Source organism: Aythya ferina (genome assembly GCF_964211825.1).
Source record: "Aythya ferina genome assembly, chromosome: 9".
Classification (NCBI taxonomy): domain Eukaryota; kingdom Metazoa; phylum Chordata; class Aves; order Anseriformes; family Anatidae; genus Aythya; species Aythya ferina.
The window spans coordinates 24,014,489-24,028,693 of record NC_140305.1 but is presented as its reverse complement, the minus strand read 5'-3'; the positions used below and the strand labels follow the sequence as shown (position 1 = coordinate 24,028,693).

The window sequence follows — 14,205 nt, the reverse complement described above, 5'->3', positions numbered from 1 at the left end:
GGTCCAAAGTCCTTAGTCCCCAGAGGAGTCTCCCTCTCGGGGACTGTCCCCTGAAGCCGGGTGGGATGTGGCAGCAGCGAGCTGCTCACCCAATGCCCTCTGGTTCTGCAGGAGAGCAGCTGTGCAGATCCCCTGCGCTGCCCCGACCTCCGCAGGAGTCCCAGGAGCCAGGACTACTCAGGCAGGTCCCTGTTACAAGATCTACCTCTTTTTCACCACATGACTTTTATTTCCAAGTAAAGCTTTGCTTAAAATGTAGTGGATGGGGGACGGTTATCAACTTTAATTGCTTCCACGTATCAAAGCAACAGAAGCTGGGTTTGATTTCTCCTGTTACACCTTATTACATCCTTTAAATCTTAGCACCATGCTTTTAAGCAACTAACTTGTAAGGGAAGCTTCCCTCCTCGCAGCTTTTATTGCTGCACAGACCCAGGTTTAACGCAAACTCCCAGCCTGTCTCCCAGATTGCAGAAATTCATCTCGTGCTTAAGCACGCTCCGTACCGCGATCGTCTCTGGACCCCAAATTAGCCAGCAGTTAAGTTTGCATATTTTCTGCTTATTAAAAAAAATTACTGTAAGTACTATTTTGAATATGTTCGGTCTATTATAGCATGTGGTTTCTATTTGGAGAGGCTGGAGATTTTGCGAAGGCAGTGAGTAATTACCTTAGTGTTGGTGAGTTTTCACTCAAGCTTGGGCGGTGTACTGTAATAAGAGACAGTTGCCATAAACAGACTGGTAGAGTAAATCATGGTGTGTGGCCTTCTGGTGGAAAACAGATATCTCCTTGAGGTGACCCTACCTCCCTCCCATTGCTCAGCAAAGCCTACCAACATGTGGTCTCCAAACCCTTTTGTTCTGTAATTACATGGCTATTATTCAGGGATTGCTCAATGGGTTTTCATCTTTCATACTGTGCATTTCACGAACACTGGTTGCTGGTTTGATTTATCAGAATAAATAGTAACAAAAACATTTTAGGATTATTTCATTTGAGAGAGGTGCCACTTTGGCATTTTTATGCCGAGCACTGGCTGCAAGAGGACTAGCTGAAGGTTCCCTATGTGGGCCAGAAACTATTGTTGTTTAATAAGTATAAAATTAAAGTGTAATTACTTAACCTGCAATCCTAGGTCTAAGAATTATTAGAGATGTTTATTATTGGATCGGGTTAGTTATACATCTTCTTGCTGAAGAAGCCCATCAAAAGGATTATCTAACCCAATGGTGGAGACACAGACTTCCCATAAATTAGTCTTGCAAGCCACTACTGCTCCCCTTGAGGCATTATAAGACCCAAAGCATGTGTCAAAGCAGCATTTTAGAGCTCCCTAGGTTTCTATATGCTGAGGAGGCAAATGCCCCAGTCGCAGCTGCCCGCTCCAGCAAATGGGACCATGCAGTATTGGCTGGAGCTGCAGCTTTGCTGTCCTCTGCTGCGACAGCAACCTGCCATGCCTAACATGCTGCCTGGCTGGGGTGCCACTTCTCCTGTCAGACTTGGTGTGAAATAGGAGTATGGAAAATACAGACAGCTGGAAAAAAAAAAAAAAAAAAAAAAAAGCATCAAGATGAGAACTGGGTAAATTCTTTTTGAGAACAGCAAAAGGTGAAGAAGTTCAGAGAACAAGGAAGGGAGGTGTTCATAAGGTGCTTTTTAAGCCATAGCAGGTGCCTGAAAAGTATGTGGAGGACATCAGCGCTAGCAAGAACACCATTCTTAAATATTTTTTGCCTCTGCTTCCCTGGTGAAAGGGAGAGAAAGCAACTTGCAACATTACTGTGCACCCAGATTCCCCAATCTCACACCAGGATCTGGCCAAGTAGCAAACACAACCCTTGGGACTGTGAGGACCTGATTTATAGCCCGGTATAGAGTCAGGCCCACATATCAGGCAAGTTTTATTGTTGGAGCAGCTGTTGGCAAAGCTCTAATAGCTAAACCCAATACTTAAATTCAGGGCATGTAAAAGAGCCTCAAGCAGGGAGGCAAGCTCCTCTGGCTGATATACAATGGCTTTAAGGTTTATTTTCCAATTCCCGCAAAACTCATGTTATCTGCTGGAGAGACCCTGTGGCCCAAAATTAAATTTCTAAAGCAAAGCAGGCTTTCAGGTCCTGCTGGCTCTGCCTAACACCCAACACGTCCAGACTGTGCCATCCCTCCAGCTGAATGGGACACCCTCCCTGCCCCTGCTGGCACTGTCCACCCTCCCCAGCACCAGCACTAATGCTGCCCTGCGTGGCAGAGCCAGATATGCAGCATAGGGGCTGCTGCTCCTCCAGAGGAGCAGGAAGGAGAGCAGCCAGCTCAGCGTGGTGCAAAGCACGGCTCCCTCTTGCCAAATCTCACTCCCCACTTGCTCTTTTGCATCTGTGCGTGGAAAAATATCCCAGGGACAAGGGGTACATTTATACATCACACAGTGTCTGCCTGAAAGGAAAGTCATATGAAAGCAATGCTGTGCATCGGACTATGAATTACCCAATTCTCATTTAATAACTCACAGCCCCCACGAAACCAGTGGGAGAAGCCAAGGAAGAACAACACAACCTCCTGCTTGCAGATTATGCTGTTTTTCGACAAAAGAAATACACTTAACCAAAGACGTTTAGTGGAAGACTTACATATAAAAGGTTTGACACTGCTGTGGATGTGTTTATGCTGTTTGAGGCCTGAAGAAGTGGCAAACGTTTTGCCACACTCTGGACAAGCGTGAGCACGAGCCCCAACATGCTGGGAACGAATGTGCCTCTGGAGGTTGCTGGGGTCCGTGAAAACCTGCTAGGAAATGAGTACTCATTAACCAAGAAACTTAACTGCAGAAGAAGCCAGTTAACACAAGCGTCTTTCAGAATTCAGACCTCAAAGCTACTGGGAGCTTTTTAGGATTAAAAAACGGTGGATGCTTGTTGCACCTCAACACAGCCTATGGGCATCAGCGGGAGCTGTGCCTGCAGGACGGGGCCTCTTTTTCCCAGGATCAGCCAAATATTTGGTGGAGCTGTTAACCCCTATGCAGCCACCACAGCAGAAGCATTTGCCCCTGCAATTAGAAGTCAAGCTTTTGAGGCCAGTGACTTCCTGAGCAACACCTCCACAGAAAACAAGTCAAACCATGGCTATGTGAAACCTCCAGACATTACTGCAATAGAAATACTTTGCTGGGCACATGGCAGCAGGAAATCTCACTCACAGTCCCAGTATCTAGGGTTTTGCTGCAACTTACAAATGTCAGCTCAATGCAAATTTCCCATTATTGCAGCAAATGTACTTAAACGTGAGAAAGTCCTTAAGCAAAAAGCTCAGGCTCTGGGAATCTGGTACGACGAAATTTTATACAAATAATCTGTGCAGCAAGCACCGTGCTGGAAGTGATACAGATGCCCTAGGGATGAGATGCTCAGCGCAGTCCAAAACTGGATTTTTTCTGATTTGGATTTATATTGCAGTAATGTCCTTCCAAATCAAAGGGGGTGGGAAGCTAACAAATACAAAGTTAAGATTTAAACCTTTGGGAAATGGGCTGAAGCACTGCGGGAGCACTATGCCCTCGAGTATCCCAACCCCAGCTGCCCCCGTGGGCTCAGCGACACGAGAGATGCCGGGCAGCCTACAAATTCACTGTACCTTGGCACAGTTCTCACACTCGTAGTGCTTGCCGCTGTCATGCGACATTTGGTGACGTATCAAGTTGGACTTCCAGTTGAAAGCTTTGGGGCACTGGTCGCACTTGTACTCCCGCTCCTCGCTGTGGGACAGCATGTGCTTCTCCAGGCTGCGGAAACAGGAGCAGGGGTTACCAGCAGTTGGCAGATCAGATAACCACAGAATAAAAAGAAAGAGCCCTGAAGGTCCAACCCTGACAGAGCCAGGCCCGTTGTGTGTCAGGCCTGACCCTGCTGGGAGGCAGAGCATCTCCTCTGTGCCACAGGAACACATCGGCTGATGTTTTGCCGGGCCACTTGCAAATGCTCCAGGAGATGATGCTTCCATCACTCCCCAAGGAGATTATTCCATCCACCTCTCAATATTTCACTCTGGTAATTCCTCCCTGCAGTCTGAATCATTTCTACCTTATTGCTCTCACTCTAACGACAGCTAGGATCCTATCACCTGATGCAGCTCCACTCCTACGATGGGAGTCGATCTTTCTTACAGCAGGAGTAGCCTGGAATAACTCCACTGGTGGAGGACAGAATGAGCACAAGCAAGGAGAACAAAGCTTCTGAATACAGCACATTAAGAGTAAAGTTATCTTTGATGCTTACTAACTGTGTTCAATTATGTAGTTCTTTTCTTCGTAGTTTGTTCGGTCTGTTAGCAGGATATTCAATTCCTACCTGATTTCTTCTGCATGTCTTTGAAGTCATTTTCACCTCTGAATTTTCTGAATTTGTCTTTTAGTATTCATCTGCAGCAATTAAAACTTCGGGCCTTGCCTGCTAACATTTCTAGAACAATTGCATCTCCACCATGCACTGGTAAACCAATCTCAGCCAGACCTAGAGAGACCCTTGTCCCCACTCTCCCAAACACCTGATGTGAGTACACAACCCACCATCAGCACCAGAGCACTCCTGGCCCCCACACAAACATCCAGACCTCAATCTTCACACTCAGCTCCTTCTCAATTTAATTATGCACACCCTCCAGCATGGCTCATTCGGGCCTTTTGTTTTATATAATCTGTATATAGCATGCTTCTGTACTTTTTTTTTTTGCTGTGAACTGTCTTTGTGGTGTATTAGCCTCTCAATAATTCAAGAGTTCGGAGAATGACTGCATTCTCTCTCATTTTTCACTCTTTCTCACAGTGCTGCCCATCTATTTATGATGACTCGTTCTTTGTTTTCTGCCCTTTCTCTTCAATATTTAATATTTTAAGCTAAATTTACATTTGCTCAATGATTCCCATATGTTAGATATTGTCCTCTGGTTCATGGGCAGAAAAGAGCTTTAACACCAAATAACTCACGATGTAGAGAAATGTCAGTCCCAACTAGTGCCGCACCCACCCTGCTGCAGCCCTTTCAACTTCTCTACTGACATCAGCCCTTCTGCATCAATCACTCGGACTGAAAATTAGACACGTGGAGCTGGAAACTGCCCAGCACCAGGCAGCGAGCAAGGCACTGCGCATGCACAACTTCACAGTCAGTGTGGCTGACCTATGGGAGCAACGTTTGGCACATCGTGTTCTCATTTTGGTGTCGTTACTTTTGAGGAGGTGTAACGGTCAAGTTGCATGACGTGCTGATCACAGACCACCTGCACAACAGCGAGCAGCCTCTGCTCGGCCAGCAGGAGCCTGGGAGCGGCTGGGGTTTGGGGAAGGGGGCTCCACCTAGCACAATCAGCACCTGGCACATCCAGAACGAGATGGCCCAAGGGACAAACCCTGTGCATGAACAAATCCATACTAGCATCCCACCTCAGCAGACACCAAGAGATCCTGAGCCATGGATTAGTAAGGATTTCTACAAAAAAACATGAACTTGCAAAGTACTCTATTAGTGGGCAAGTCCATATTTGGCATGTGATTTTTAAGCAATGCAAATAAATGCACTATTGTCCCTAAAAGTGCATAATTAATACAATTACCTAAGTTGTACCCACGCAGTGCAAACAGGAAAGAAGAAGCTGTAGGAGCATGGATTCTGCTGCACAGACCCTGCCTGAAAGCAAAAGATACTGGCCCACATCTGCTGCTGCTATCAATTGTCTTCATGCGACATATTCTTCTGTCTCATCACAGCAGAGGATCTGACCCAGCATCTGCCTGCTGAGATACCTCAGCACAACTGCTAGAACCCTCCCGCATCCTCAAAGTGAGAGCATTAAGGTGTGGATTTGTGAGGGATGTACTGCAGAAGCTCCCGTGCCCTCTCAATACCTTTCAGTAATTTGCAAAATTTGCTGCACTGCAATACATTGTGTTAAGTAGCCACCAAAAAATACAGTGACAGGAACACTTAAATTAACTTCAGCATATGAAGTTCTACTTTGTATTTACATTCTTACCTATGCATATTTCAAGGACATATGCCCATAGTAACTTCTACCCAAAAATGGGAAGGAGAACTCACTTCATCTGAACTATAATCACTCTTCTGATTTTACTGCCACCAGCCCAACTCATGCCATCTGAAGTTCTGATTATCAGAAGATCCAGTTCTTAAATTAAGGTCCCTATTAAAAATTGAATTTCTCATTTATTGAGACTCCATCAATTTTCATGCTCTAAAACACCAACAAGCAGTGAATTTTTATTCATCAAAAGGTGTAAGATTCTGCCTTGGCTCATGCCCTGCATGATCTGACTGAAGCCATTGCCTAATTTGCCTTATTAAACCACATTTTAAGCATTCATTCCTACCTTTGCAAATCTGGGAAGACTTGATCACACTCTTTACACTCCTGGATTTCATGCACATCCTGAAGGTCGTTCTCATTCTCAAGCTTTTTCTGGAAGTCCTCCTCCACCATGGAGAACGCGGAGTGAGGTGTGCTGCAGGGGAACTTCTGGTGGTCTACAAGCTCAGCCTTGGACTCAAAGAGCTGGTCGCAGTCCTCGCAGCGATACTGGCGCTCCTCTGGAAGACAAAATGGTTGGTGAGACTGCGAAGAACACTAAAGAAACAATGATGCTTTGTAATACTTTCTAATACCACTTTAATTCTAAAATATACATGGCAGTGCAATGCTACCTGCCTGGGTGACAACCAATAGGGATTCCTAAAATTGGTTTGGTACAAAAGTCAGGGTGCTTAAAAATATCTTAAAAAGGGATACATGGGATCTAAGGTGGATACGTAGTGGAGGCTGTCAGTCTCTGCCTATCTGTTTGAAGGAGCCTGACACAAACACCAGCATTTCAAATAGCCCAAAGGGTGTTCATAGAGACTTTTAGAAGTCTCTTCACTTCCATTAGAGTTCTCCTCCAACACTCAACCCTGTTCAAGGTGAGCCAGAGTGAGATGAAAATTCCAGAATGCAGATGTGAAGAAGAGAATCCTATGTTGTGTGTGTGTGTTTTTTTATTTTTTTCTTTTGTTGGATTTTCCACTGATGGCCCATGTGAGTAGCCACATGCCCTGTTCTGGTTCCAGGGTTATCTGCCCTGCAGATACAAATGCACAGGTGCCAAGGAGTCTGGCTGAAATCTCAAATGGATATAATTGGTGCCTACTTGAGGACTGAATTGCACCAGAGAAATCACCACTAGGACTGCTTTCCCCTAGCAATACTTTTGTCCAATCTGTTCCTAAATTAGTCCTGTGGGACACATATTTGTGTGTGACTGCAGAGAACTCCTCTCATGAGTTTGATACAGGCTGATCTGAGATGTAACCAGATGGAATAGGCATGGAAAACAGTATGCTTAAAAAGGGTGACAACTTTAGCAACTAAAGCCACCACCAAAAAAAAAAAAAGAAAAAAAAAGAAAACCCACACCAAATTACAATAAATGAATAATCCCCAAACTCTTATTCAGAGAGCAGAAGATACTGCTGCAAATGTACAGGCAGGTATAAGAAAGCATAGCCCTTGACACCCATGCCCTGCCCTGGAAGACCCCTATATGCAGTCCCCAAATCCCTCAGAATTCATAAAAAGGCCACATTAGCATAAACTGCAACCTAATGAGCATCCAGCTGATATCCTACAGCCCGCTGTGCCTTCCTATCCCAATTCCTGTCCCACTCCTCCTGCAGGGCAGGAGGAGCATTTGGAAGTGGGGACAAATTCTGAGGCATCCCAATCTGCACAGCATCAGCAGGAGCTCAGGAGTTTTACATCCAGGGCCTGTGTGTTGGATGAATAATGAATGAGCACGAGGAGGAAGGATGGCTGTGTTCTCAAAAGTGACAGCAACATTAACAACCTGAGATTTTCTCTTTTCAAAAGAGCAGTTGTTTGGCAAACTGACAAAAAAAAATACAACACACTCATTATCAGGGTCCATACATCTTAGTCCTAAAGGACCAGCAACTAGCAGAGTCCAGAGATAATGATATGGACTCTCTTCCTTTTTCTGCAGTACCCAAAAACTAATTAAGTTTCTTTTCTGAAGCCTTAATGATGCCCTTGATTACCTCTGCAGACCTCTACTTCTGCCAGGAAAAGTTTGCGTACACGAAGGTAAGACCTGAAAGAGTTGCAGGGATGCAACACTGAGAAAAATCAACTCTGCAAAGTAAAGTTTAGAAGACTGGCAGGTACAGAATGCACCACTCAATTTTTTTGGAAGCTATTTGTACCAGGTGTGATAAAGAAAGTAAACAGAAACCCTTCAATGCCACTGCTGGCACTGCTTTTGAGAGCACAGCCATACCTCAGAGGCACTGAAGGAGTTATGTTTGTATTGGAGCAGTTTATTCACTGAACAGCTTTCAGAAAAACTGAAGGGCGGAAGATAGACAAATACAACCATAGTCCAGCTCTCTTCCCTACAGGCAAACTATTCTGGATTTTGAAAGTATTGCAACAGATGAGAAATCTCACTAATTTTTTGGATATCTCAGGTAAGAAGTGACTAACCGTGAATGTCCGGCGCCATTGTTTCATGTGAATAATCTTCACTCTTCATGAACAGTAGCAGCTCCTCTCCAGGTTCAATGTCTGCTACAACTCTGTAGAATATCTGAAAAAAAAAAAAAGCCAGGTGAATGCCACAAAGGCGGAGGGGAGGTGAGTCCTGCAGTCCTGCTGTGGTGCCAGGCTGGGCTTTGGCAGGGAGACTCCTGCCAGCCCCACAGCCCTTGTGCTTTGGGCTCTATGAAGATAAAGGAGAGGTTGCTTTCAACAGCTTCTGCTGCAAAACGAGCTGCCTGATGACTACAAACACCACCAGCAATTCATGTACTTTATTACACCAGATCTATGTACAAGGTAACCATAAAACACATCCCTGAATGACTGGCGCAGGGAAGATGTAACCTGTTTCTCCCTTTGGAGAAGGGGAAAGAACTGTGGAGAGTTACCAAATCACACCTGAGGAGATGCTGATGATGAACACGAGGCATCTGAGCCCACCTGCTTCAAGCACCTGAGCAGTCCTGAGAGCCACGAGGGAAGAAGCCTGCACAACCCAGCAGACCCTTTTACTCCTCAGCTCCAAACAGGAACCAAAGGCACGCGTAGGCCAGGATGAAGGTGTGCCCACAGCAGCTCGTTGGCACGTCAGCTCGTGGCACCTGGTCCCCTCATCCAGGTGACATCGGGCTCTGGCCTGGTGGAGGAGCAGGGGCCATGCACCCGGTGGTACCATGCAGCTGGGACGAGCCCCTGTCGTGTGCTCGCTGCCAGGCTCTGCCCAAACAAAATTCCCCAAATGCATCTGGCTGCTCTCTGTCTCAGCAGGAAACGTGAAGAACACTAAAAAAGCTCCACGAAACAGCTCAAATAAATATTAGTAACTTCCTCAAGCCTTGTTAAACAAAAGCACATGACAGCTAGGCTTCCTCCCCTATACAAATGATGCCTTTGCGCTTTCTCCATCTAATGTATTTTTAAAGGTTTCATTCGCAAAAAAAATAACTCTCAGTACTCATTCTGGTGCCGTGAGAGGGAGGCACAAAATCCACTCTGCTGTTTAACGCCCAGCAGGTGTGTTGGCCTCAGGCTGGGTGCCCAGGGAGGGCTGTGTGGGTATTCCTCTCACGCACAGCACCCAACGGGTGGCCCCGGCGCCGAGCAGATACCCACGTCCTCCAGGAGGTGGCCGTATAGCCTAATGGTTTATCTCTCTCCAAGCGGCCTTTGCCCACAGAAACGTGCTAAACACATAAAAATAACTAAATAAGACACGTTTCCTCTGAATTGTTTTCTTTTCTTTGCCTTGTCCCCAAAGCTGCTCTGGCAGAGGCCCACAGAGCAGCGGCAGCTAGAGCCAGCATGTCCCACTGCCCAGTGTCCCACCACCTGATGTCCCACAACCTGATGTCCCACAACCTGATGTCCCCCTCCTGATAGCCCAGGTAGAGCACAACAAAACTGCATCACAGCCTCCTTCTTGTGGCAAAAATCCCCTCCTCTTCCACACTGTCCTGCCCCTGGTATCAGAGGGGCTTGCTCGGGCTCTCTATTTTTTGCCTGTCACTCAGATAAATGTATAAAAGCTGCACGGTTCATTCTCCAATTCTGTTTCCCCTTAGAAAACAATGGGCTTCTTTCAGCAATGCAAAACACCTCTTGTCTTGTCAGGTTCGAATTTTTTGCTTCCTTTCCAAAAGTACACTAGCCTCCAAAATGTGGCACAGCAGCCCTCAGCACTGCGAGCCTACAAAACCCTCCCTGGCCATCACCGACAGCAGCAGCATCTCCAGGCACTGCCGGGCCACTGCAGGCTTGTCCTGAGGTCAGTAGTGCCATGTTTGCACAAAACAGGTCAGACTCAGGGCACTCCTCTTGTTTCTTAATACATTCACATTCATCTTGTTTTTCACTAATTTACATGGATGCAAAACCGAATCAGCACATTCAAAACCCTGCCAGCAAATCTTGAATAAAAATAATGCCACTGGTGTCTAGTGAATGTTCTTCAGGGTCACACAGAAGAGGACGTAGGTGGTGCTTACACTGCAGCCCTGCAGCTCCTTGCTGATGTCAACACTGCATCCAGCAAACATCTGCTTTAAGCAACACTTGTTTTTCCAAGGTCCAAGGTCGATGGTGCATCTGCACGAAGGTATGAAGAGAAACCACGGTGCAGCTTTCCCTGCTATTCTTCCTCCTCTGCTCATGCTGTCCCATCAAAGACACTTCGATAGACCTTTTCACCTCTGGCTGCAGAGTAAGGACACGTGGACTGACAGGCACATAAAGAGGGGCTTGTTTGCGGAGCACTGTGCTGTGCTGCATCCCATCCTGCTGCAAGTCCCAGTATGATGCAGGATCCTCGCTGCAGATGTGGGACAAATCCTTAACAAGGTGCAAACTCTGTAGCCAATTGTCCAGCCTGTTAGTGTAGGTCCTCAAAAATACTGAATATCAGAGATGATGAAGCTATCCACCAGGAACTGCCTGTCCAGCCCCTCTGTACCCCAGCAGGGAGAAGATACAGAGGACTAACTGGAAAAACTCCCTGGATTAAGATGAGTGCTGTGTTTTATTTGGTGTCTCACAACTAAAGCCCTACAAAAAAAGATTCACGTGTCCGATTTCCAGATTTGGCATTTTGACATTCTTATTGTTAAAATACCACCTTTAATTATTAAAAAAAAAAAAAAATTAGGCTCTGTATAAAAAAAATCCCACACCTGCACTAATATTTTATATACCAAATTGCTTTCCACTGAGGATCTGAAATAAAACAAACTGAACTTTAAAATAAAATGATCATGCAGGTAAATTTAATCTGATTTCAATAAATGTCCTTTCTACTTCACGTGGAAGACTTTTTTTTTCCCCATTCTTTCCACATAAAACCCCAGAAATTCCCTTATCTAGGAAAGCACCAGCCCACCCCATGAAGTGCACAAAGAGCTGCTGCACGGTAGAGAAATGACCAAAAAAAATGAAAAGAAAAGAAAAAAGCAAAGTCCAGATGCGCTTTTCACATGCCCTGGGATCAGTGGTGTGTGACTGCAGTTTATATAGGAAGAGCAAAATCGGATCCAGATCTGGAAGCACTTTCAGAGTTCAGGGGGTCTGATGTGGGGAGCGGCCGGGGGCAGCCTCGCGCGTCCGCCCTCCGTGCCTGCCCCTGCGCGTGCTACCAAGCAGAAATAAAAGCTCCCAAACTGCCAGCCATAAAGGGAAAGGGGAGGGGAGAAAAGGAACACACACAATTTACTTTTAAATGGATGAATAAGGCCTCATTGTTATGAATCCCAGTTTACTTTTCCTGGTCAGGCACTTGAAATTTTATTTATGCTTAATAGACTGCGTTTGGCATGTGTAAAGATGACAGAGGCGTGAATTATGAATGACCTTCCACCTATTCAGGAAGTTGTAATAATTGAAATAATAGCGAAAATGCGCTCCCCGTGAGCTGGGCCCGGGGCCGCGCGCTTTGAAGCTCCCCGGCGGGGCCCAGGCCGCTTCGTCAGGGCCCAGCGTTCACCACCGCTGCTGCTGGCCTGCCGTCACCAACAGCCACACCACTTTGGGGGAAAAACGTGGCATTTCGGGCCCCGCATGCGAGCTGCAGTGCACACAGTCACGTGCAAGTGGGAAGATGAGTGGAGAACCAGCTCCGAAAACGATGGTGGAAAGCTGAGGGGAAAGGTCCGAATGGCGAACGTTCAATTCTGGCTCCCATGATGAACAACTGCTGCGGCTGGAGGGCTGCGCTGTGAAACCTGAGCCTGGCTCCTCTGGCCATGCTCAGGCAAGTGATAAATTGAAAGGAAAAGGAGTTTTTTCGTGGGCCGGGGTGAGGAGTCGTCCCCAAGCCAGGCCTGAGGAACACTTCAGCAGGCAGACCTCAGCCGGGGCCTGCACTGTGGGGACAGGGACAGGAGCACCGCAGGTGACACCGTGGGTCCAGCTCTTCCTGGCTTCCTGGAGTGTCCTGGGCAGCTCGAGCAGGAGATGCCACAGCGAGGATTCCACGTGAAATAGCATCAGCAGTCCCCATCTTTCTGTCTCCAGGCTGTCCCTGCACAGACACCCTTGCTCTGCATCCCCCGAGCTGCTGCTGCCTCTCCGGTGATGCTCATGTCTTCCTCCACCGTAGTTTTCTGGTGAATATTAGCCCAGGGTCCAGGTTAGGAACTGCCATGTCTAGCCGAGCTCCTGCGGATGCCGTCACGGTCCCACTCGTCCTGCTGATGGCCACCTGCACACAGATCTGCAGAGAGGGCACGGCGCCGCTGCCCTCCCACATCCCGCTTTCATTCACGAGCCCCAACAAGTGCTCGGTGAGTGGCAGCCCCACTGTCTCTGCAGACATCCGTAATCCTCTGGACCCCCCCGCGCAAGTGGGACTTGACAGCTCTCATCACAAAACGGCGTTCTTGCTCACTGACGGCGTGCCCAACTGCTTTTATTAAACATCAATAAAAAGCTTATCGCCCCGCAGAAGTGGCGACAATTAGCTGCCATTTTTGGTGCCGAACAATTCCTCGCAGGTCACGTCAGGACAGGCCGATGCTGTGAGCAGCAGCGCTGGCAGAGTGTCGGGCTGCAGATAGCACAGGCGCACACAGAAGGCTGGGCAGGAGTTTCAGGCCCAGCATCACCCCAAATCACCTCAAATGGAAAACCACAGCTGACGAGCTCCTTATTCCACCAGCCCTGTGCTGACACAACACTGCTCCACTGGAGACAGGTTTTCAGTGGGAGCTGGATTAAGCTCTATTTTCTTAATAAACTAATAATTCGTAGGAGGAATCACGGCGGAATAGGGCCCCGCGTGAGCTCAGTGTGCACATGCCCTTCTGACCCATAACAGCCAAAACCTTAATTTCACTCTCTGACAACAAAGCCTCAAAACTATTCCTTAAATACACAACTTTTGCAGGTGGCTCTATGTCTGGGGCTGCTGGAGAAGTCTCGGTGTTTTTCTGCCTGCGAGCCGCAAGCCGTGGCAGGGGGGCGCAGGCAGTAAAACCTGAAACATGAAGCTGTGTCTGCAGATTACAAAAGTTTGTAAAACTTGTAAGATGTGATCAGATCTGGTGCAACCTACAGCAGTAGGTTCACTCGCCTCGGTTTATATCTCTGACATTGCACACATTGTTAAGCGTGTTACTCTACTGCTTTTTCTCCCATTTCAGTGGCATATACTTGAGTAGGGGGGAAACGCACACACACACAAAAACACCAAAAAAACCCTATTTCATCACACACAACAAACCACAGCCTCCACAAGTTGATCTTGAGTCACTTGCAGTTTTCCATAGATAAAACAAAGGGAATCTTCCAGGAGACCTGGAACCTAAGAGCACTTTTACAGCACTATGTGGCTATGTCAGTGTCAGACGTTTGCAAGCAACAAGCAAGATAGAAACAACTTCAGGAGCTCTGATTTAAACTGCAACCAACTACATTTCTAAAAGAAAAAAAATAAAGAAAAAAAAAAGAAAAAGAAAAAGAAAAAGAAAAAGAAAAAGAAAACAGAAAAGAAAAGAAAAGAAAAGAAAAGAAAAGAAAAGAAAAGAAAAGAAAAGAAAAGAAAAGAAAAGAAAAGAAAAGAAAAGAAAAGAAAAGAAAAGAAAAGAAAAGAAAAGAAAAGAAAAGAAAAAGAAG

General features: G+C 46.6%; 1 protein-coding gene across 12 annotated transcripts in view; it reads right to left on the bottom strand.

The window, feature by feature from the left end:
* MECOM (MDS1 and EVI1 complex locus) overlaps positions 1-14,205 on the bottom strand; it is a 317,440-nt gene that overhangs the window by 28,545 nt on the left and 274,690 nt on the right. For 9 of the 12 annotated variants that reach the window (XM_084530220.1, XM_084530225.1, XM_084530231.1 and 6 more), the window contains 4 exons: positions 8,551-8,653; positions 6,386-6,602; positions 3,637-3,784; positions 2,634-2,790 (listed from right to left, as the gene is read on the bottom strand). In XM_084530220.1, coding sequence (XP_084386346.1) covers positions 2,634-2,790; positions 3,637-3,784; positions 6,386-6,602; positions 8,551-8,653 — 625 coding nt within the window. The remainder of the gene's footprint in view (positions 1-2,633; positions 2,791-3,636; positions 3,785-6,385; positions 6,603-8,550; positions 8,654-14,205) is intronic. The other 3 variants (XM_084530224.1, XM_084530226.1, XM_084530222.1) reach the window with 1 other exon arrangement.